At 36.7% G+C, this 22,581-nt stretch overlaps 2 protein-coding genes across 2 annotated transcripts in view; one reads left to right on the top strand and one right to left on the bottom strand.

Moving 5' to 3' along the window:
- WDHD1 (WD repeat and HMG-box DNA binding protein 1) overlaps positions 1 to 758 on the bottom strand; it is a 58,405-nt gene extending 57,647 nt beyond the window's left edge. The window contains exons 1-2 of the mRNA XM_028101011.2: positions 674 to 758; positions 376 to 466 (exon numbers count right to left, since the gene is read on the bottom strand). Of these exons, the coding sequence (XP_027956812.1) occupies positions 376 to 452 (77 nt within the window). The 5' untranslated portion in view covers positions 453 to 466; positions 674 to 758. The remainder of the gene's footprint in view (positions 1 to 375; positions 467 to 673) is intronic.
- Positions 759 to 868: 110 nt separating this feature from the next.
- SOCS4 (suppressor of cytokine signaling 4) lies at positions 869 to 20,893 on the top strand. The gene is made up of 2 exons (XM_028101458.2): positions 869 to 1,129; positions 14,685 to 20,893. Exon 2 carries the CDS (start codon positions 14,777 to 14,779, stop codon positions 16,097 to 16,099), a length of 1,323 nt encoding a protein of 440 aa, XP_027957259.1. The 5' UTR covers positions 869 to 1,129; positions 14,685 to 14,776; the 3' UTR covers positions 16,100 to 20,893.
- Positions 20,894 to 22,581: the final 1,688 nt, after the last annotated feature.

Here is a 22,581-nt window from a genome sequence, read left to right as displayed (position 1 = left end):
CCAAGGAAAGATACACCACCAAAAAAGATAGAACAGGCTACTGAATTTGACAGGTAGGCAGCTAGTGATCTGACAAAATAATAATGTGGGACGCAGAGAGGAAGTCAACAAAAGGAAGAGATGAGGGAAAGGTCACATCTTTCCAACTCCTCTGGAAATAAGATTTTACACTTGCTAACTTTTTCGAGATACTAAAACTACAACGTCGGTCCGAATCGAACAATAAATCTAAGGAAAATATATGTGCCATTTTAGATTTCAGCCTTATTTCTCTCTATCTGGGTGAGTCATTTTGGACCGACTACTTTTCTGACATATAACAACAAAAGTTCTAATACTTACACCCGAAACGTCCTTTTTTCCAAAGCACCTTACCTCCCCAAATCATCAAAGCAGACATCTGTATGTCCCTCTGTATGTCCAAATCTCATCGGCTTCTGTATGGCAGGCATTTTCTTCTACCTACCTAAAAATGTTTTATAAAAGCTAGTATTATTTTAAAGGTGAGGGAAGACGATGGCTGACGGAGAAGGGAAGTTAGTCTCCCGGCGGCCCCTTTCCCCCAGTGGCACAAACAAGATATAGTAGAGGGTCTGTCAGACAATACCCGGGAAAAGGACACGCTTCTCTTCGGTGCGCTACCCGGACACCAACAGCGTGAAGGACTACTCACCAACCGGACCGACCTCCGCCACCGAGGAAACGCGCGTAGCAAGCGTCGGCGCAAGGCCGCTTCCCGCGCTCAGGCGTGCTCGCTACACTGCGCCTGCGCCCGCTCGCCCACGCCCAGCGCCGGGGCGGACCGAAGTCGCCGGGTGGTGGCGTCAGCTGCGCGCCGCCTGCCAGGGAAAAAGCCGGTTGCTGGGAGAGTGAGGAAGAAAGGGAGGGTGCCGAACACGGAAGTGATGGCAGCGCTTTGGGAGCAGGTGGAGGCGGTGACCGCAACGTGTGAGACAGGAACTCAACGCCGACGGGTGGGGGCTTGCAGAAAGGCGTCCGCCTTTTAAGATCTACACGAGGTGCAGGAGTGGCTGGGTCTCCCTTCTCCACCTTAGCGAGCTCTCAGAGTGATGGCGATGGTGATGGCGGCAGTTACTCGGACAGCCCCAGTTAAGCTGCGCTCTGAGAGGTGAGTGGGGGAAGGGTGGTTGCTGCCCGGCCTTGCCGATTGGGGTCAGCTATCACTTTCCAGGCTCTCCTAACATGCAACCGTATCCGAGTGCCTGTACGTGACCAGTTCCTCCTTGGGGCCCGGTTAGAGGATGAGGTCTTTGAGCATCTTCTCTCGAGGAGAGCGAGACCCTTCCCAAACCTTTAATCCTGGCATCCTTCGTGCCCTCATCTTGTCGTTTCTATAGAGATAAAGGAGGGAAGACTAATCCCAGTTCTCAGTTCCTAGAGGTATGGCCTGCACATTAATGCTTATTTGGGGCGGGGGGGGAGGGACTCTATATATATTCCTTAAGAAGAAAGTAACTTGGATTTCCCCGTTCAGACCCCACCTAAAATTCACTGAACTGCATATTTAGAGCTAAAAGAAGAGCGAGAACTAAAGTATATTGTTGAATACTTCGCTCCTTACAATCTGAGCGAAGGTCTTGGCCATTAAGTTTATGCTTTGTTCCCCCATGTTCTCCCGTGTTGGCAGAACAGTCTGATGAATACCTTAACAGTTACATATTTTTGTGGTACCCACCTTCTAGTCTGCGTCAGACTCTAGTTTATGACATAAGTGAGACGTTTTTCTGGTGTAGATATTTCCCCATTGTTTTCCAATCTAGTTCCATTGTGAAAAGTTACACAGTTACACAAACGGTGCTATTGTTCTTACTGTCTTGGCATTCTGTGAAGGTTGTTTTTAGTACTAGGGTTCCAAATAGGCTTCCTAGATACTTAAGTATGGTATATTAATGAAGAGGAAGAATGATTGGCTGAAAATGAACTTGGGATTTGTGGCAAAATAGCCAAACTATTGTGGATTTCCCATAACAACAAAAGATACCTGAGATTACTCTTTCTGAGTGACTTTATTTGGAGATCATTCGTTAATTTTTAGATAGACTGATGTGTAATTTTTTTATCCAAGTAAATATCACTGGATAGACTATGGAATTGAAGATGAACTCTTAATATTCGTCTCTGTATTGAATATATCTTGATGAGATTTCAAGGTAGTGCTATTCAGAGCTCAGCATAAGAAGAATCTGTAAATTGAAATAAGAGTTATAGGTATAAAATGCCCTAACTATGACATCTATAAACCCTGTGACTTTAAAACTATGAATGGTGTCTATATTTCTCTCCCTTCACTCTGCCTAGCAATCAAGTCATTTGATCCATAGGTTAAAGAAAAATTTCCTTTACAAATTTCACATGTATGGAAAGAGCTTAGGCCTTAGAGTTGACAGTTACTCATTGTATGACCTTGAATATGCTTTACTTTTTCTGATGTCAGATTCCTTATTTCTAAAATGGAGATACCTACTTCCATCGATTGTTAGTTTTAGTGTATAGGAGATACTCCTGGATGTATAAAATTAATTGTTAATAATGTCTGGTGTTATTAACAGAGTACTTTGGGTGGGTACTTAGTGCTTTTATTTAAAATAGAGTTTGTTTTGTTTAAATAATTATCCTGTAAGATTTTTCAGTATTACTTTTGCTAGTATTGCATTTCTCTTTCAGTCAAATGCCAACAAATTTTTATGTCAATGAGTTCATGGTCTTGATGGAAACAGACATTCAAACAACATGTACAAGACAGTGTGGTAATGAAATGCATGTAACTTAAATGTTAGCAAAATTGTGTGGTTATTTAGGATAATGTAGTCTTTAAAAAAATCCATTGTAGCTGTCACTGATCTGGCTGTCAAAATTTTCCAAATGGATTTATTTATCATTAACAGTGCGTGTCTCATAGGAGTGGGTAGCTGAATGAACTCACCGAAAATGACACAGTTTAAACTGCTGTGGAGATTAGTTAGCTTTGCTCTGTTGCAACCATTTTTAGGACCTTTACGCTCACAAATATTGTTCTCAAGGGCAAGAAGGTGAGAAAACATGAATATATTACCATTCTGCTGATGGCGATGACTATTATCTACATCATATACTCTTAGAGACTCAGTTTATTTAAGAAGCATATCAGCATTGCCTTATGGAAGGGGTTTAAAACATGCCTTTTCAATAAAATATGTAGTTGATGTAAAAATCACTAATTATGTGAAAGATAAGGCTGGAAGAGAGTTAAAATACCTGAGGCGGGGGACATCTGGGTGGCTCAGTCGGTTAAGCGTCCGACTCTTGATTTCGTCTCAGGTCATGATCTCAGGGGGGTCATGAGATTGAGCCCCAAGTGGGCTCTGTGCTGGGCATGGAGCCTGCTTAAGATTCTCTCTTTCCCCCTGCACCCCCCCACCCCATCTCTCTCACACATGTGTGTTCTCTCTCTCTCTAAAAAAACAAAAATAAAAAATAACTGAGGAGAACAGTATTGAAGAAAATAATATCAAAGGCAATTTAGAAATCTGAAGATTTGTGTATCTCTGAAGGTGTCCTGAAACTTTCCAGCCTATTTAATTTATTTTTGGAGTAAATAATACTTGCATATGTATAAACTTCCTAAGGTATAAAAGGCAATACAGTAAAAGTTCTGTTCCCAGCTATCCAGTTCTTGTGGCTGAAGACAGCCACAGTATTTGATTACATGGATAGTGGATCCTTACACAGCAAGACAGATATAATCACTCTTTTATTGATGAAGAAACCAAGACTCAGAGAGGTTATAGTTTGTCCAAAGTCACACTCCTACCGAATGTCGAAACGAGAAATAGAGCATACAGGTCTTTTACCTTCTGATTCAAGATAGTCTACCATACTGTCACTCCATATCATAACTGTTACCGTAAAACTTAGAATTTAGTAAAACACATCAGTACATAAAAACATTTTATTTAAGTCTAGAGTCACCTTATACTAGTTTGTTAAAACTTGTATTAGTAAAACTTGTCACCCAAGCTTAAATATAAGAATATGTAATTATTATAAAGCAATGGAAAGACTAATTTATAGTAGTTAAAAAAAATTTTGCCTACTCTTTCTGTTGAAATCTATGTATTTACTAAGTTAGCTTGCAAGAAACTACATTTTTTTTTAAGAAACTACATTTTTTAAGTTAAAGGTTTGGTTATTTACATCCATAATATTTTTAAAGAATTTAAAATTTTTTAACTTTTTAAAAAAACAATATTTAATATCAAGAGTAATATAAAATACTTTATGACATTTCAGAAATGCTGAAGCCTCCTCAGCCTCAGATTTTCAAGCCTTATATGTGGCCTTTGTTTCCTCTTGTTCCTTTTTTTTTAATTTTGTCACTTTTCCACGTCTCATTTTTAGAAATTAATTTCTACATGAGAAGTTCTGAGTACTACTAGAAGGTAGCTAATATGCATTTTCATTAATCTCAGTGTATGCTATTTTCATACATCTTAATCCTGGTGGCAAAAACATCAGGCCACTGGAATTACCCAGATTTTACAATGTGAAAACTGAAGCTAAATGAGATTTTAAAATCAGGTGATAGAACTAATATGTGACAAAGTCTGGATTTTAGCCCATGTTTGATGATTTAGCCCTTCATGCTATTTCATCGGCACCATGCTTCATTTTTAAATATAATGGAGTGAAAAACTGTAGATGGTTAATTTTTTATAGATGTTTAAAACATTGAAATTTTCTCTTTAGACTAAATTACTCTTACAAGAAAAAAGACTTCAAGGAAATGAGCCAAAATGTCTAAATTGACTGCCTTTAGGTAATTGAAGTATAGTTTTTTTCCCTCCCTTTTAAACTTTTCTGAATGTTCCATATATTTTATGCTGAACATATATAGTTTTTATAATTACAAAATTATAAATTGGAAAGAAAAAAACATCTGTTTAATCCAGTTTATTCCCTAAAGAGTTACAATCATATATCTTAAATATTCTGGTTTCTAAGATTCTTTTAAGGTCCTTCCACTTTTAAAAGCCCAGGTACTGCCAGCTCTTAGTTTTCTGTTCTCTCTTCACTCTAGATTAACCTTCTTCAGTGACAGGTTCTTCTGTTCTCTCTTCACTCTAGATTAACCTTCTTCGGTGACAGGTTCCTGGCCATTTCTCTTTGGCATGCTCAGGGAATGCATAATCATTTAAATATTAGCCCAAGTTAATATTTCCCCTAAAATTTGCTCCAAAATTATTTGTGTGAGCTAAGTACAGGAAACTATGGGTTAAGCAGACTTCTTACCTGAAGGACCTCTCAGAACCTTTTGCTAAATATACATTATAATATTTAATAGGGAAAGCCATTCCTAAATTTGTTTAACAAGGAAACCCCATCTCTCTAGAATGTGTATTAACATCTTTTAGAACTAGTGTCCACGAAAAGTACAGACTGGGGGACACTGGCATAAGCAAGCAATAACTGGGAAAGTAAGTGGGGGGTCTGGGGAGGAGGAGGACGTAGTGGTACTAGTCAGTAATTCATTTTGTTTATTAATCATTTAAGTCCCATGAGCCCTGACTTGGCAGCATGAAAATGGCAGGCACTAAAATATTTACTGGAAGGGGGGCGCCTGGGTGGCTCTTGTTAAGCGTCTGCCTTCGGCTCAGGTCACAATCCCAGGGTCCTGGGATCAAGCCCCGCATCGGGCTCCCTGCTCGGCGGGAAGCCTGCTCCTTCCTCTTCCACTCCCCCTGCTTGTGTTCCCTCTCTCGCTGTGTCTCTGTCAAATAAATAAAATCTTTAAAAAAATAAAATAAAATATTTACTGGAAAATGAACCTGTATTGCTCTTGTAATGAGAAAAAAAACAAAAAACTTTTTTTTATTTCAGAGATTTTTTTCATATGAACAAACCTGGTTTTCATTATTTTTCCTTAACATTTCAAGGAGTTCATATGTCATCTACTATCCAGTATATTCCATTTGTGGGCCCTAAATGTCTCCACAGAATCCTCCTCAAGTATCAAACTATGATCATATGTTAAGGACTATGACCCACAGAATCAAATTCAGATATCACAGCCTATGATCAGAATGCTTTCAGGGAGTTTTGGGACACATAATGGCAGGTAAACTTTGGAGTCGTGGATTTGGTGAGGAAATTCCCAGACCTGAATTACTATCAGAGTAATTATTTATAAATTCTTTATGTAGTGTAATAAATAATGATTTTAGGATCAAATTTATTTTAATTTAGTATTTATATGAATTCTGGTCTTAGATATCATCAGCATTGTAGATAAAGTAGTTGTTCAATGAATAATTAACATATACTACAGTACTCTGGTAGCCAATGTCACAGAGATACAAAGAATTTTTCAGATAGATGAAGTTTAACCCTTTAATTATTGGCTTTTTTTTTTTTTAAGTAGACTCCATCCCAGTATGGGGCTTAAACTCATGACCCTGAGATTGAGAGTTGCATGCTCTACCCACTGAGCCAGCCAGCCAGGCATCCCTAATTATTGGCTTTTTAACAATTTTCTATAGAAATCTTGAATTAAAATCACCTACCTGGCCTTATTCAATAGAACTAATTAAATGTTATTTAAATCTTTGTTAGTAGAATGGCCATGTTGCATATTAATTCTTGCTCACTGTCCTTGCAGTAGAATCTGGGATCAAATGACTTCTGGGAATCTGGGAGCTTGCTTTCTTGACAATGGCTTTTATATAAATTTGCTTTTTAGATATTTGCCTCTTCCTCATTAAGAAATAATTTTTTTAAAAGATGTCACTGTGTACTCCCCAGAGCAATGTAATTTAGCTGCCTTCATAAAAAATTAATTACTGAATCAAGAGCCAAAGCAGCCTTCTCCCAAGTGATTTTTTTCACCCTCTTAAAAAAAAAAGCTTTGCAGTTACCAACAAAGATCTTTGATTTGTCAGCACCTTTTAAATTATGATCGTTGATTTCTATAATACATAAAAAAAATGGTAGTAAAGCCACTTTCTTATCACTTTGTATCTCTTCTGCCTCATTTATACAAAGTTTGTAAAATTCCAAGACTAATGATAGGCTGTTTGAAAGGATTCATTCAGATTTAGAACGAACCCAACACTTTTTTTTACATTTAGATTTTACCTCTATAGGCAAGACACAAAAGCACTTTTCTAAAACTCATCTTTAGTCTTTAAAAGTAGAAAAATAAAAATTTTGTTCTCACTAAAAATTAATGTTATTTTTATTGAGAACAGTGTGATTGAATTTTTTTATTTTTAAGAATTTTAAGGTTTGGGGCACCTGGGTGGCTCAGTCAGTTAACCTTAAGCGTCTGACTCTTGATTTCATCTCACATCATGATCTCAGGGTCATGAGAGTGAGCCCCATGTCAGACTCCACACTGGGCGTGGAGCCTGCTTAAGTTTCTCTCCTCCTCCCTCTGCTCTGTTCCTCACCCTTTGCATGCACGCTCTCAAAAAAAAAAAAAAAAAAGATTTTTAAGATTTAATGAAACTTGTGGAGGAGATTAGAAAATTATTTTTCCATGTGTCTAAGTGTAAAGATGTGAGAGTTTATACATATGATGCATTTTTATCATTTTTGTAAAGAAATCGTAATAGTGAAGGAAATTCTGAATATCCTTTTCCTAAAAAGATGTCTCTGTAGCACAGATTTTTTTAAGCAATTACTTTCTTAGTAACTAAGATGTTACCTATACCAGGAAGTGACCAGTTAAGTGTTTTGTGTTGCCTTTCTTTTTTAATATATCTGCTAAATAGCTTCTGAGAGCCACCTATCCCAGGAAAGATCATCAATTTTAGAACACCTTAAATTTCAACAACTTCAGTACCTTGCTCTGAGGTAACTAACAAACCTAATATGTTATAAAATTTCTATGATTGTGTCTATTTACAAAGTATTCTTAAGATTCTATTATTTAAGGTAATATAATCCACAAATCTATTCCGGCAACATGGAACCAAGTGCAGTCCACTATAGGTAAACAAAGAAATGGAGAGGGCTGCCATCAGGTCCTCAGCTTTTTGGAACTCTCACTCTTCCTTCAGGAACAGAGCACCATCCAACAAGTAATAACTATTTGATGACAATGAGTGATGGGAACATTGCTAACCATATAATCAATATTAATGAATTTTAAATTTTCTAATATTTATACAAATATAAATAGAAGTTAAATTTTCTTACTGCTTTAAAGACTACAACAGGGGCGCCTGGGTGGCTCAGTTGGTTAAGCGACTGCCTTCGGCTCAGGTCATGATCCCAGAGTCCTGGGATCGAGCCCCGCATCGGGCACCCTGCACGGCGGGAAGCCTGCTTCTCCCTCTCCCACTCCCCCTGCTTGTGTTCCCTCTCTCGCTGTCTCTCTCTCTCTCTCTCTGTCAATTAAATAAATAAAATTTAAAAAAAAGCGAAAAATAATTAAAAAAAAAAAAAAACTGCAACAAAATGTCATTTAATTGACATTTTGGACCATATATTGATATGGTATGTTTTACCAAATCAGGTTTTTGCCATAGTTTATAAAAGTAGGAGGGACTTCTGAAGCATGAACTCAGTTTTCTAGCAGAATAGCTATGTGAAATTTATAGAAGGCTATTATTCTGAGATACATACAAACCTAAGTCAAGATTTTCTGTGCATTAACTCTTTAAGTACAAGTAAATGTATGGAAGTTTCATCTAGAGCTATGGTATGTCACTTTATTTTATGGACACCTGCAGCATTAGCACATGTAAAAACAGTTAACCAAAAATCCAGAGATACTTAACTGATTAGTACCTATTATATACAAGTTGGTAAGCCTTGCCAAAGTAAATCTGTTATGTTGGCATGTTAGCTTATGTAGAATAAGGCTGGAAATTAGTTCTCTAGGGGAAAATGTCAAATTGTTCTCTAGCTTCATGGTCTCTTAAGTTCCAGCTATATCTGGCATATTGATCTTTTTTCACTGAAACATGTTATTCTCCTAAAAATTAAAACTTTTTAGTTAGAATTGGACTAGAGACAGAAGTAGTCTGTGATGTCGTCATTATAAACTACTTTTTTTTTAAGATTTATTTATTTGAGAGAGAGAACAAGTGGGAGGGGCAGGGAGAGGGAGAGAGAATCTCAAGCGGACACCGCCATGAGTGCAGAGCTGGACACGAGGCTGGGATCAGGACCTGAGTGGAAAACAAGAGTTGGACACTCTGATGACTGCATCACCTAGGTGCCCCATGAATAATTGCTATTAAACTGGCTTATGTGAAACAGATATATCTAATATCTGTTTCTTTTTTAAAAGAACATTTATTGATTACTTAATACGTTTAGGATCTGAGCTGAGTACTTTACACACATTATTTCATTTAATCCCCAACAGCTGAATGAAATAGATAGCATCAATATCTCTATTTTACGGATTAAAAACACTGAGAGGTTTCAAGTCCTATGGCTAGTATAAAATAAACTGGACTCAAACCATACTACTAGTGGCCACCATTACTGTGCTGTGGAACTGCGTTCTTGTCATATATATGCACAGAGATAATGAAAATGTTAAAAATGATTACTGCTGAACGGTAGGATTATGGACGGTTTGGGGTTTTTTTTTCATAATTTTAAGCTTCGTTTGAATTGATGATGAGTATGAATTACTGTTATTTATGTTCATCAAAATGATATATGCACCCAGGTTAAAAATTAAGTTGAAAGCTTAGATAAGATAAATGCTACAGTCCTACCCATTCCAAAGGCATCACTTTCAATCTTTTTACTGTTTTTCTGATATTTACCTTTATATTTCTAAATCATATGCTAATACTTCTTTCTTGATTCATCAATTACTAGACATTATCACTTGACTTCCTTTTATGATAGATGAGGATTTAACGCTCCCTCCTTCCTTTCTTCCCATTTCCTTATTGCATTTATATCACAGTTTTGATGAACATGTAAATGATATTTTCACTGCTGAGCCAGGTATTTTACAACTCTGTTTTCTTTCTTGTATAACCCTTGAATTTTTGTGTGATTAATAATTACCTAATTCTTCCTCTGTTTGCATTCTTCTCAATTGAATTTTCCAGAAGTCAATTCTTTTTTTTTCCTCAAGATCTTCCACCTTGGAACCTATGGCCTTGTGTGATTCTATGGACTAGATGCTCTGGGGATACCCTATTGTCTAGAGATTTTCCTTCTTCATCATCCTAAGAATTCACATTTCCTGTCTCCTGTGTTAAATATCTTATTTCCTATGTTATGTCTTCTGTTGTGGGTGTACACTCTAATTTTAGAAGACTTATCTTCCAATATGAGGTAAAATTGTTGATGCTTTGCATATCTGAAAATTTATTTTATCCTCATTTGATTGATAATTTGGCTGGTTATCTCTTCGAAGTTGGAAACTAGTCTCTAGCTTCCAAAACTAGCCTCTAGCTTCCAGTGTTACTGTTGAGAAACCAGATGCCATTTATTTACAGTCCTTTGTGACTCTTTTCCCTTCAGGAAGACTGTTTTTTCATTTTCATATATTTTTTGGCTTGGATTTATTTGTTTATTTAACTGTAGTAAGAACACAACACGACATCTACCCTCTTAACTTGAGTATCTCCTCTTTATCTCAAGGATTCTAAAAATTTAGAATAATGTAGCTCAGTGTGTATTTTTCCCCCATTGTGGTAGGTACTCAGTGGACTCTTTCATTATGGAGGCTCATATCCTCTGGTTCTGGGATATTTTCTGATACAGTTTCTTTTGTAATTCCCCCCCCTTCATTTTGTTGTTATTTTCTGTGAAATGGCTGTATTGATCCTGTAGCTTTCTTAACCTTTTCTAATCATTTTTTTCCTATTTCCTGTTATTTCCTCAGTTTATTCTCTGAACTTTCCTATTGAATATTTTATTTCTGTATTCATATTTTTAATTTACAAAACTTTCTTATTCTCTGATTGTCCCAAACTCCTCTTACTCATTCATAGATTTAATATCTTCTCTTAACTTGGAAGAAATTTTATTTTCTGCCCTTTTTGTGGTTATTGTTTTCTCTAAGTTTTTTGTTTTAGCCTCTGTTGTTTATGTTAGAGGCTTTCCTCAAAAGTCTGATGACCTGTGACTATTCATTCATATTCTGGAGTGAATGAAGCACAACAATGCTGCCTGGCAGCTGTGTGTGAGTATGTGGGACTTGTGGACTGGCAAGCTTGGGTGGCCTTCCAGGTTTGTTTTGTTTTTTTGATTCACTTATTTATTTTTGGGGAGAGAGAGTGTGTGTGTGTGTGTGTGTGTGCGTGCGCACGCACAGGGGAGAGGGTGAGGGAGAATCTCAAGCAGACTCCCCACTGAGCATGGAGCCTGGCAAGGGGCTTGATCTCACAACCCTGAGATCATGACCCAAGCCGCAATCAAGAGTCCACTCTTGGATTGCTCAACCAACTGAGGCACCCAGGCACCTCCCCCAACCCTCAGCTTTCTATTGACAGAGTCCCAGCTGTCAGCATTTAGAGGTCTTTTCTCTTTGGCCATTCTATTTCTTCAGCAAAGTATCTTTTTTTTTTTTTTTTAAGATTTTATTTATCTGACAGAGACACAGCGAGAGAGGGAACACAAGCAGGCAGAGGGAGAGGGAGAAGCAGGCCTCCCGCCGAGCAGGGAGCCCGATGCGGGGCTCAATCCCAGGACCCTGAGATCATGACCTGAGCTGAAGGCAGATGCTTAATGACTGGAGCCACCTTCAGCAAAGTATCTTTTAGTCCCCTATTATAAGTCTGGCTGCTGGAGTTCTGGGAGTTGGATGGAAGAAGGAAGTAGGAATTTTCATTTTGATTTTAGTCCCAAACCTCCCCTTTACCCTCTATGATATCCAAAGTCCTGAGCCTCTCTAGTTCAGTTTCTCCAAATGATAAATATCCCATCTCCTCCAAGTGTAGGAGTAAAAACTGGAGAGATCCTGTTGTACTTATGCATATTTTCAACTTGCTTCATTTTCCACCCTGTTCTCCGCCCACATTTCTGTATCATCTGGGTCCTGGACTTTGCCTACTCTGTTGGTTTGCTTCTCATCCATGTCATCTGTGTGCCTAGTGTTACCCACCTCTCTGCTGCTGAGTTATTTACTGCTCCTCCATTCATATTCTGTTCTCATGTTTTGTGATTCAGGTTATAGACATCTGCTAGTCCTGTTGAAGATAAGATTTGTGTTTTTATTTCTCATATTTTCCTTGTTTTAGGTTGACTTCTGAGAGGATAGAGCAAAAAGATTTTCATTTGGCCATTTCAAACCAAACAATTACTTATTTTACAATCAGAAGAAAACAAAAAGCTATTCTCATTTTGAGGGGAAGTGAAGTTATAATACTAAGAAATTTAGTAATGGAAAGCAGCCGGTGTAGTAGCTAGAGGAAGCATTAGAATCACTAAAGGATTTTACAGGAGATTTCATTGAAGGCAAAAAGAACTTGAGAGAGCAAAACTGAAGCAGGCCCTCATAAAGGTGGGAATGCCATCAAGAACAGAGATGGGGAGCTTATCTTTGATAATAGAAGTGAAGGAAGAAATGGTAAAATGTAGAGGTAATGGGCAAGATGAGGGAGCTTATATCCAGTGGAGTAAAGTTGGTCATAGAGTTTAATAAACTGCTATTTTGATTTATTTTTTTTTGTAAATCACCAAGCATTTCAAATCTTAACATATTTTTCACAACTGACTAAAAAAAGTAGAAACTATGTAGTATTAACGAAAAGGATTTGCTTGGGGCTCCTCTTACTTTTTTATCTTGAAAAATATGTTAAAGTGTAAGCTCTTAAAAGTGTTTATTCTGATCAATGACTCTTCATCTTCTTCAGCTTACTTGGTTGCTTCTCGTTTATTTTTGCTCAGTAGAACTTAATCAACAAACAGCCAAAGCATAATGTTGAATAAAATTTTGGTATAATGAATAATGACGTATCTTCCAAAATCAGATTTAAAAATATTTTCCATATGGATTTTAAACGAGTATGTACTAGTGAGGTCACTAAATCAAAATAATCTGTATAATCACCAGGTGCTATTCAATGTTCAGAAATGGAGTATTTTCTTTGGCAAGTCTGATTCATTAGTTCACACTTTTAAGTACTTGCCAGTCATATTTGCTACTACAGATACTTGTTTCAAATCCTCTTGCTTTGAAAATGCATTCAAGTGGCTCTAAACATTTACTTGACTATTGGGATTATAATGTTCCTCTGACATATCAGAAACTTAATTGTAATCAGTATGCTAAGTGAGACTGATTTTCTGTCTCCAAATTCAAATTTCATTTGTAAAATATTTGAGATTATAGAATACTTACCCCCAATTCTGGGCTTAAATCTTATTCCACCTAAGAATAGTTAAGCTAATCCCCTCTGTGACCAATCATTACTATTAGTCTTAATAAAACTCAGTATTTCACGTTGTAAACTCTAATATATCCAGCCAATTTTATGGGAAAGTCATTGGCCTATAGAAATTTATCTGCTTGTTTCTCAGAATTACCAAGAAAATTACAAAGGTGTATGTGTAAAAAACAAATTTTTATCCAATTCCACATTTTCTAAAAACTTCCTAGACTGATAGTGAAGTTGACCAATTACTGAAATAAGTTGACAAACTGCATTGGGAATGCTTGCATGGCATTCCTATTGTTCAGTGGTGATTATTTGATTCTTTTTTTTAAATATTTTTTAATTTATTTGACAGAGAGAGACACAGCAAGAGAGGGAACACAAGCAGGGGGAGTGGGAGAGGGAGAAGCAGGCTTCCCGCGGAGCAGGGAGCCCAATGCGGGGCTCCATCCCAGGACCCTAGGATCATGACCCAAGCCAAAAGCAGATGTTTAACGACTGAGCCACCCAGGCACCCCTGATTATTTGATTCTTAACAGCTTTTATAACTTAAAGTTCATATTTTTAATCAATAGGAAAGCGAGGAGAGAGAAGTGAGGGAACTACATAGTAGTGGTTCTCAAACACCAAGTCATGTATTTCTCAGTCTCTTACAAACAATTCACTGGCTGGTCTGCTGTGAAATAAAAATAAGGGTAGGAGAGATTGGCATGAGATATACCTCAAGACTAGAAATTGTTCATACAATTTTGAGCATACAGTTGGACTAAGAGAGGCGGCCTCACTTTTTCTAATCTACACTGAAAATTAGCTGTGGGAAAGGAACGCAGATTCTTGACTCCCGGGCACTATGAAATTACTAGTATATGGTAAAGCAGATCATTTAAGTGAAAACAAAATATCTTGGCACTGTCTTCCAACATATCCAGTACTCTTATCTTGTTCCTGTACTAGCTGTGGTTTTTCATTTTATGTCTGATTGGGGTTTAATATAGAAACTACTGTATGCGAAGTAAATGACAGTTGGACACCTGGGTGGCTTAGTTGGTTAAACGTCCGATTCTTGGTTTCAGCTCAAGTCATGATCTCAGGGTCATGAGATCAAGCCCTATTTGGGCTCAGTGCTCAGTGTGGCATCTGCTTGAGATTCTCTCCCTCTCCCTCTGTCCCTCACCCCCACCCCACCCTGTGCACTTGCTTGCGCTGAGCATGGAGCCTGCTTGGGATTCTCTCTCTCCCTCTCCCCTTCCCCTGCTCATGCACTCATGCTCTCTCTCAAAAAAAAAAAGTGAATGACAAATGACTGCTGTTTTGTTTTTTTCCCTTTAGATACATCCAGAGAGTGCCCAGAAGAAACTTCCTGCTGGAAAAACTGAAAAAGGAGTATTTATAACACTGGAATTTGTGGATAATTTGTTAAAATGGCAGAAAATAGTGAAAGTATTAGCAAAAATGTAGATGTAAGGCCCAAAACTAGTCGAAGTAGAAGTGCTGACAGAAAGGACGGTTATGTGTGGAGTGGAAAGAAATTATCTTGGTCAAAAAAGAGTGAAAGTTGTTCAGATGCTGAAACAGTGAATGCTGTAGAGAAAACCGAAGTTCCTTTAAGGAGCCAAGAAAGGAAGCACAGCTGTTCATCCATCGAGTTGGATTTAGATCATTCCTGTGGGCATAGATTTTTAGGCCGATCTCTTAAACAGAAACTGCAAGATGCTGTGGGGCAGTGTTTTCCAATAAAGAATTGTAGTGGTCGGCACTCTTCGGGGCTTCCATCTAAAAGGAAAATTCATATCAGTGAACTCATGTTAGATAAGTGTCCTTTCCCACCTCGATCAGATTTAGCCTTTAGGTGGCATTTTATTAAACGACACACTGCTCCTATAAATCCCAAATCCAATGAATGGGTAAAGACAGACTTGTCTCAGAGTGAATTGAGGGATGGTCAGCTAAAACAAAGAAGAAACGTGGAAGAAGAGGTAAACTGCTTCTCACATACCAATGTTCAGCCCTGTGTCATAACTGCCAACAGTGCTTCATGTAGAGGTGGTCCTGTGACTGGCTCTGTGATGAACCTGGTTTCAAATAACAGTATAGAAGATAGTGATATGGATTCAGATGATGAAATTATAACACTTTGCACAAGTTCCAGGAAAAGAAACAAACCCAAATGGGAAATGGATGAAGAAATCCTGCAGTTGGAAACACCTCCTAAGTACCATACCCAGATTGATTATGTCCACTGTCTTGTACCAGACCTCCTTCAGATCAATAACAATCCATGTTACTGGGGAGTTATGGATAAATATGCAGCTGAAGCTCTACTAGAGGGAAAACCAGAGGGTACCTTTTTACTTCGAGACTCAGCACAGGAAGACTATTTATTCTCAGTTAGTTTCAGACGCTATAGTCGTTCTCTTCATGCTAGAATTGAACAGTGGAATCACAACTTTAGCTTTGATGCACATGATCCTTGTGTCTTCCATTCTCCTGACATTACTGGGCTCCTAGAACATTATAAGGACCCGAGTGCCTGTATGTTCTTCGAACCACTTTTATCCACTCCTTTAATTCGGACTTTCCCCTTTTCCTTACAGCATATATGCAGAACAGTTATTTGTAACTGTACAACTTATGATGGCATTGATGCCCTTCCAATTCCTTCTTCTATGAAATTATATCTGAAGGAATATCACTATAAATCAAAAGTTAGAGTACTCAGGATTGATGCACCAGAACAATGCTAGGGAAAGTGTGGGAATATGGGAATGATTATATACATATTTTCATTTAATATTTTATTTTTCTTATGTCACTTTGAATTTTTCTACAAGGGCAGTTGAAATAAATCTCTGCCCTAAATTTTACTTCCAGATCAGTTTATTTTTCTTATGATAAACTAATTGTTTAAAGTTACACACTAGGGGTTAATGAATATTTTTGACCAGGTGTTTGGTTTTTGTTTTTACCAAATAGATTGTATGCTTACTTAATTTTTTTTCTTAATTGTAATTCGCTTACAATCCAGGGATATTTGAAATTTGGTAGGCGTTGCAAACACAGTTAAATAATCTATATTTCATACTTTTCCTTAAAAATAATCTTACGTCCTTTCCTACATGTAAATTCCCTTGTTAACCTATGCCATTGGCATTCCTATACATAAAATATAGTTTCCCCATCCCCTTTTCAGAGTTGTTTTAAAGTTCTTCAGTAAAGCTGAGTGTGTTGTAATTCACAATCCATACCAATGTATTGAGTTTTGTAACTTAATAAATAATAGGGATGTTAAAGGTAACAAAATGGTTTGAACGTAAACTTGAAGGGTTTTCATTTTAAATACTAACTATAAAGCAGTATTAGTAAATTTGATTTATCTGATCAGGAAGAATCAAATGAGAACATGACTTTTTAGAGGTGAATTTATTTTCTACCCTGTAGCATGGTCATTTATTTTTTAATAGGTCTTTCACTCAACCTAGATGAGTTGCTATCTTCAGGACAAATATTGTTCCTTTCTCACTGGAAGCTTTAAAAATAATGATAACACTATTAGTAAGTAGTAGTTACTAACATACTAAAGCAACTCTGGGGTTTTTCTGTATTTACTTATGAACTGTTGCTTCTGATTAGCCTTTTCATAGAAACTCTGAGCCTTTTCTTTTGGGGAGATGCCACAGTTTTATAAACAGCCAGAAATTTCCATCGGTAACCAAAGAGGGACCTAAGTAGTCTTCAGTATTTTAAAGTGAGCTTCACTAAAGATTCAAGAAGTAAACATGGAGCTCAGTTTTTTGAAACTTAATATTGGTTTTGATTTTCAGGTTTCAAATAATTATTCCTGTCTTCAGAATTAACATGTCTTTACTGTGGCGTCAAAAAAGGGAAACATTTTGAGAGCTACATGGCTTATGCCATACTGAACAGTACTAGGCACTAGGAGTAATATTTTAAATTTGCTATCCCCATACGGAAGCATTTTTAGAAACGTCATTATCCCAGTATAATAAAGGTAAATGGAGTGATAACCTATCTAACTCCACTTTTTTTAAAGAGTCAGCGCGTAATTTCCTAGATAGTCGTTTCTTCTGGTGAGCTGTCTAACCCTTTGTACAAATTGGCCTTTTTAATATCATAGTAACTGATTTCTTGATGATAATTTAGGTCCAGTAGGAAGCTGTGTCCACCTGGACTGAAACGACTCAACTTTCCAAGTTAGAACAGATGTTTCTTAAGTATCATTGCTTTTATTTCCCTTTCCTGCAGTTCTGTTGTAAACATAAAGATGGTATTTTTCAGTAATAGCTTTAAAATAAATTTTTAGCAATGACAACAAAATTAAACCAAGAAAATCTCTTACCATTTTCTAGCATTTTTTTTCTCAGTGATCTCAAGATTGTCTTGGTTCCAGGTAGGGTAACTACTAATTATGGCACCTGTCTGTGGAGTAATGAGGCTCAGGATATCATTAACACCGATATCGGGATAAATATCTCTTCTAAAGATGATATTTTCCTTTTACAAAAGTAGAAAAGTCTCATACTACCTCATCTTTATTGTGACACTTTTGTAGATCACTGAGAAGGTTGTCTTATTTACCAATAAAACACTTCCTAAATATCCATTTTTGGTGAAAGAACATTAATAGTAAGACTCTACCCATGATTATAGTTTTTTATCAGATTTTGATAATGAGACTTTCTGTTTCTGTGAAACAATTATTGTTTTAAATATTTTTCTTTTAAAAGTAACTTTTTATCAGTACAGAAAAACCTAAGGGATGACTAGCTAACAAATATTCTGTTAAAGAGTAATTTTATAAAGAAAAAATGAAATATAATTATGTTGTCTTTTATAATGGTAAAAAGTTTATATGAAAATCAAGATATAAGTAGCTTTTCATATATTCAGACTGGTTGCTTGTGATATATTTTCTCTGGCTTTCTTATTTTTTCAACTTCAAGGTATTAATAGCTGTTAACATTTTCAAAATACTGCCATGTATATATCCTTGAAGTAAATGATCTAATAAATGAGAGCAGGGAAGAGACTCATTTACTCTGAAATGGTTTGTATTTTTCCTTTGGTATTTGCTACAGTGAAAAGAAATCTGGAAAGTAGAAGTATAAAGACTTGAGAAGGGAATTGTTTACCATGAAGAAAAAAGGAAAGAGTAATAATAAATTTTTAAAACATTGAAGAATTGGAATTTAGAAAGGTTAATCCCTTTCTCTTTGTGAGGATACATTTGGAAGAGCATCCAGTATTCACAAACTTACTTTTAAAATGTAAAATATGTAATTATTAGAATATATAACAAAAGTGACTAAGTCATGAGAGGAACATGAGGAAAGATACAAATATATCTAAATATAAATTTTTTAACTCTTAAGTTTGTGGGCATTTGAAAAGTGTAAATTCCAGAGTTGAGAAAGCATCAGCATGGTGGAAATGTGTAGAGCTTATTGGTGAGAGAGTATGGAGCTAAAAGAAACAAGATAAAATATTAAAATTAAGAATTTAGGCATCACCTCAGGGAAGAGCCTTGACAGTGAAAGGGAACTACTTAACTGCTAATAGCTAGTCTGGACCAGACACTTAACTGCGCTTTGGGAATCATCCTGCACTAATCAGGAAATAAACTTGACTTCTATTTCTCAAGCTTTTCAGGATGACTCCACCACCACCACCATGCATCTTTTTTTTTTTTAAGCTATTATAGCATCTTGATTCATATTCTTAATTACTGAAATATTCTGAATGGATTTTTTTAGGTTCCTTGAGCATTTTTGTATGAAGAATCCTATGTGATCTTTCTATAGCCATGCCATTCACTTAAATAATTCATAGAGAGAATGGTTTAATTTAAAGGAAGACCTAATAGGAAGAAGATTAAAGGAAGCTTTTAGTCAGCCTGTGGTTAGATTTATTGATTTGGTGAACAGAACTGTGTTCTTTCCTGAATTTCAGCTAATGGTCAAAGAATGGCTTTCAGTTAAAGTTGTGACTTATTATAAATAATACAAAGAATGTCTAAGTAATTAGAAATCCTTTAAAAAGTAGAGTAAATGTGGGACTCATACAAATTCCATTTCTTTTTATAAGAAAAACACAAACCATTATCATTTATTCATGAGCCAAAGCCATTAAGAAGACAAATCAAGTTATCAGCTTCCTGTCTCTCTGAAGTTTGGATCATTTTATAGACCCACGTAATAGAGCGGTTTCTTCCTATGAAACAAAAACCTTGAAACCTAACTCTTATACTATTAGTTTTCATTTAAAAACGTTTTTGTCACTTTTAGCTATAATGAGTCAAATAGGCTATATATTGATTTTGGTGGAGTAAATTTTACAGGAAAGTAGACTTAATTATTTCTGGAGACAACACAGGGAGAATAATGTTTAAATGTTAAAAAAAAAAACCCTGTGTGTTAAGTAATACCCAAATGAATAAAAGATTTTAAGTCAAGCAGACTTTATATTTTGGAAAAAAATCTTTACAATTTTGGTCTTTAATCAGTTTTACATTTATTTTTATTTCTAAAGAATGAACGGAAAGCACAAAGGTTTTTTTTTTTCTTTTTTTAACGACCTAGTAGAAATGAGCAATGCTACAAGAGTCTGCCTATGCCATTCTAATATATTAAGATATTCGACACAGTGGAAGTGACTTTTTAAATGGGTTGGCTTCTAAGTAGAAGTGTAGACTAATGGGTACAGCGCAACAGAGAGGGATTTGGGGCACATTAATCCTATTTCAAATAAAAGAATCTATTTTTTAATTTTGAATAGATTACTCAATCCTAAATCTTTATCTTCATCTCCTAGCATATAAAATGTAGAAAAATAATACTTGTCATGACTTCCTGAAGGTTAATTCTTCATTTAAGAGATGACCCTTGGAGCATACTTGAAAATAATTTCTGTAATTTCTTGAAAATAACGTGATGGATTTTCAAAGTATCCCCTCAGTGGACCCTGCAAATTCACATTCACTTCTAATAGTCTGTAATAGGCTTTCTTGGCTTGATTTGACAATAGATGTAACAGTACAATTTGGATTTACGGTTTAGACTCTGGAATTGGATGAACAATTGCAGTTTCCTCCTGCCCTTCATAAGGTTTATGTAAAATTGATGTTTGCCTGTTATTTCAGAAGTTGATTACATTTGCAGGAAGTGAAGATAATCACTTTTGCTGTGGTTATAATCAAATCTAAACTTTCAGACTTAAAGTAAAACTCAAGGTTTACTTAAATTATGCTTGCTTTGCTAGGATTGAATCAATTCTGTATAAGCCAAGTATGAACTTGATATATACTTGAATATACAGAGTTTAAGTAGTAACTTCACAAAACTGTTCGTACTCTTGTCAGTTGGGCTTGTATGATCCTCCCCTTACCCAAAAAGAAGTAGACTCTTTCCATTTTTATTTCTAATCCTGAAGTTGAATGTTTCTTCTTGGATGTGAGTTCAAATAAATTGATCTGAATAAATTTTCACTTCTTCTTAATTAAAACTTCGTATATAAAACCCAAAGGCTTTGTATTTTGTTTTTAAAACATTGTATATCCTGGGGTGCCTCAGTTGGTTAAGCATCTGACTCTTGATTTCAGCTCAGGTCCTGACTTCAGGGTTGTGAGATCAAGCCCCGCCTCAGGCTCCACCCTGGGCATGGAGCCTGCTTAAGATTCTATCCATCTCTGCACAAGCTCTCTCTTAAAAAACATTGTATATCCTGGCTTTGCACATTCAACTGAGAATCTAAAAAAATTGCGGGCACCTGGGTGGCTCAGTCAGTTAAGCATCAGACTCTTGGTTTCAGCTCAAGTCATGATCTCAGGGTCCTAAGAGCTGTTTGGGAGTCTTTCCCTCTGCCCATGTACCCTCCCTCTCCCCCCCGCGCTTTCATGCCTGCATACACTTAAATCTAAAAAAAGAATAAAAAACTTTAAAATCTATATTACACATTTTCTAATTCAAAATACACCTTATGTCTTAATGTGTCAGTTTGGGTCTTCTAGAAGCAGATGCCAAAATGTGATTAAATGTGCAAGAGATTTATTGGGGAAACACTTATGAAGGAAGGTGTGGAAGTCTCCCCTATCACTTTGCAAGTCTGACATACATGAAAGAAATGCAAAGATTGATGAGGGTGGGCTTCAGACTGCACTGCAATTGTGAAAAAGTTAGACGGGGATTTAGTATCCAAGCAAAGGTTGACTGACCGAGCCCATGTGGGACAGGAATGACCTAGCTCTAGAACACAGTATGCTGTTGCTGAGAGCATGGAAAAACGAGGCTGTCAGTTACTCTGATAGTGACCAGGACTGGGGTGAGGTGGGTGAGGCACTCAACCTGGGCACAAAAATCTTTTGACCGAAAATCTCGTATTTCAGTACAACGTTTTAAATTCAGAATTAAGGGGCGCCTGGGTGGCTCTGTCAGTGAAGAGTCTGCCTTCGGCTAGGTCATGATCCCGGGGTCCTGGGATGGAGCTCCGTGACTGGCTCACTGCTCAGGGGGGAACCTGCTTCTCCCTCTCCCTCTGTGGGTCCCCCAGCTTGTGCTCTCTTGTTCTCTAATAAAATCTTTTTAAATACCAGAATTAAAACAATAACCTAATGAAGAGAAATGCCAAAATTTTAAATATAGGTTTACTGACTTCTGGTGACTCAGGCTTCCTTATAGCTCCACAAGACACTGTGGATTCACTTGACTCCTGAGGGCAGAGTAAGTCACACTAATACCCTTTTCCATAGACCATTTTCCCTGTCCAAAAATAAGTCTTCAACAGGCTTGGGTATTTGCAGTTTCTCTATAGCTCGTTTTTCAGTAAGACAAGTATGTGTGCTGGAGGAGCATACCCAGGAGTAAATCTTCGTTTAAGAAATTTCTAATAAAATGCCTATGCCCAGTGACCCACTAACGGGTAACACAAAGCAAAATGTTGTAATGATTCTGCATCCTTCTAACGTATTTTTACGTATATGTACATACTATATGTATATATATTTTACACACTATATAATTATGGCATCTGCATAACTCGCCAGATTTCCTTGGCGCTGGGGGAATTTGTCCATTATCCTTCAGAACTGACCTAGAATAGGTAAAGTTCTGAACATGTGGAGGGAAGAGGCATTGATCAGGAAAAGCCTGCATAGACAGCTTTTAGTATCAATTGCCAAGCTATTTACAAACGTCTTCCCTTTCCTGTGTCGTTC

The sequence above is a fragment of the Eumetopias jubatus genome, unplaced genomic scaffold (genome assembly GCF_037043125.1).
Source record: "Eumetopias jubatus isolate StellerSeaLion01/CBP00866 unplaced genomic scaffold, mEumJub1_p1.0 scaffold_7, whole genome shotgun sequence".
Classification (NCBI taxonomy): Eukaryota; Metazoa; Chordata; class Mammalia; order Carnivora; family Otariidae; genus Eumetopias; species Eumetopias jubatus.
Note: the sequence above shows the minus strand (reverse complement) of the source record. Positions and strands in the feature narration are given on the sequence as shown.